Source organism: Equus quagga, chromosome 10 (assembly GCF_021613505.1).
Source record: "Equus quagga isolate Etosha38 chromosome 10, UCLA_HA_Equagga_1.0, whole genome shotgun sequence".
NCBI classification, from domain to species: domain Eukaryota; kingdom Metazoa; phylum Chordata; class Mammalia; order Perissodactyla; family Equidae; genus Equus; species Equus quagga.
Window position 1 is genome coordinate 92547039 of NC_060276.1, and position 1892 is coordinate 92548930.

At 49.2% G+C, this 1892-nt stretch overlaps 1 protein-coding gene across 1 annotated transcript; it reads right to left on the reverse strand.

Annotated features, from left to right (window-relative positions):
- Positions 1 to 837: 837 nt before the first annotated feature.
- Positions 838 to 1386, reverse strand: LOC124245950 (ferritin heavy chain-like). The gene has a single exon (XM_046673781.1). The coding sequence runs from the start codon at positions 1384 to 1386 to the stop codon at positions 838 to 840; it is 549 nt and encodes a 182-aa protein (XP_046529737.1).
- Positions 1387 to 1892: the final 506 nt, after the last annotated feature.

A 1892-nucleotide genomic window follows, 5' to 3' on the forward strand; every position in this document is an offset into this window, starting at 1 on the left:
TTATTCTACTTCATGTTCAATATCACAAGTTTGACTTTCATCCATGATCTTATATTTTTTCAGCCCTTCTATTGAGGTAATTTGTTTTTGGTACCATGTTGCTTTGTTGCAAGAAATGGTAGAGTTGAAGTAAAAATCACACGTGGATGTTTTGTAAGGACAATATGCATGCCCAGGACTGGTGACCACAGGAAGTCACCCCAACGTCTATGAGGAAGCCAGCCCTATGCTCAGTTACATTATCACTGTAGCCCAGGGTGAGCTTGTCAAAGAGGTACTCCACCGTGGTTTCCAAGGCCCCCATCTTGCCACCCAGAATTAACATTAACATTTCAGATAAAGTGAAAGCCCCCTTTATTTTAATCCCTGCCCCATCCCATTCCCTTCACTCCTTCCCCAGAGGCAACCACGATTGTGATTTTCAGGCCATGTTTTCACGCTTTTACCATGCACAGGCACCCACATTCACCAGGGCCCCAGATCAGCCACCCCACACCCCCACTTTGTTTATGAGGGGAAGATTAATTTTGTGTTTCCCAGGGTCCCATGGAATACCTTCTCCTTCCATCCCCAGAGATCCCGAGCTGCATGTGGATGGGACGTGGGTGGGCGGAGAGACTCCTGGATACCTGACTTAAAACTTAAAAGATGAGCTCTGCACACGTGAATCAAGGACAGAGCTTTATTTATTTAGGAACCACATAACTGTATTGGAAGAAATGGCAAAACTGGAAGAAAAAAAAAGTGAACGTTTTGCAAGGGCAATATTGCAATATGTATGCTCGGTATGGTGATCAGGGGAAGTCACCCTGTGGCTCTGGGGAAAGCAGTCCAAACTCAGTTGTTACTGCCGTCCCCCAGGGTGAGCTTGTCGAAGAGGTACTCTGCCAGGCAGTCTGCTGGGGCCCCCATCTTGCGCAGGTTGTCGAGATGGTCCCCCAACTCTTTCATAGACTTGACTTGCTCGAGCAGGAGGTGACTCTCCAGGAAGTGGCACAGATGGGGATCCGCCTTGTCGGTGGCCAGCTGGTGCAGATCGAGCAGGCTCTGGTTGACGTTCATCTCCAGCTGGAGCGCACACTCCATGGCCTTCAGGCCGCTCTCCCAGTTGTTGCGGTCTGGCTTCTTGATGTCGTGAAGGCAGATGTGGCCTCCGCGTTGGGTCTGGAGCTGCATCAGCCTCTCGGCGTGCTCCCTCTTCTGGCGCGACTGCTGCAGGAACAGCTGGAAGAAGTGCTTCAGGGCCACGTCGTCCCTGTCGAAGTAACAGGCCATCGACAAGTACATGTAGGAGGTGTAGAGCTCCAGGCAGATCTGGCCGTTGATGGCGGCCTCGCAGTCGGGGTGGTAGTTCTGGAGCACCTGCGAGGGCTGCGCGGTCGCCATGGCCGGAGGCACGAAGGCGACCTCAAGGTGTTACCAGAGTGGGTGAAGAAGGCACCGCTGGGTGAGCTCTGGCTCACTGGCAGCTCTGGCTCGCGACCAAAATGGGTTCCATTACATACGTGGGGGGATTTGTTACGTTATGCATGCGCGAGGGTGGGGCCCATGGCGTGGGAAGGAGAGGCGCGAGTGCCGCGTTCCAGGTTCCATCAGAGCCAGGGTGTGCTGAGCGCCTAGCAGTGTTATGTCTTTGATTTTGTAATAAAATATTTCTATTTTTCAAGGACTTTCTCTTGTTTTCTAATTGCTCCCTTTTATAGCACACTATTCTCTATGAACTCATTGTCTTCCTTAAAATTCTGAGAATGTGAATTTGGATTTGTTTTATAAAGTTCTCTTTTGTTTCCTGTATTTTATATATTATATATACACATATATATATTTCTCCAGAAATAGTTCTATTAGTTTATCATGATCCTCTCTTTCACTTTCCTCAAATTTCTGGCAAA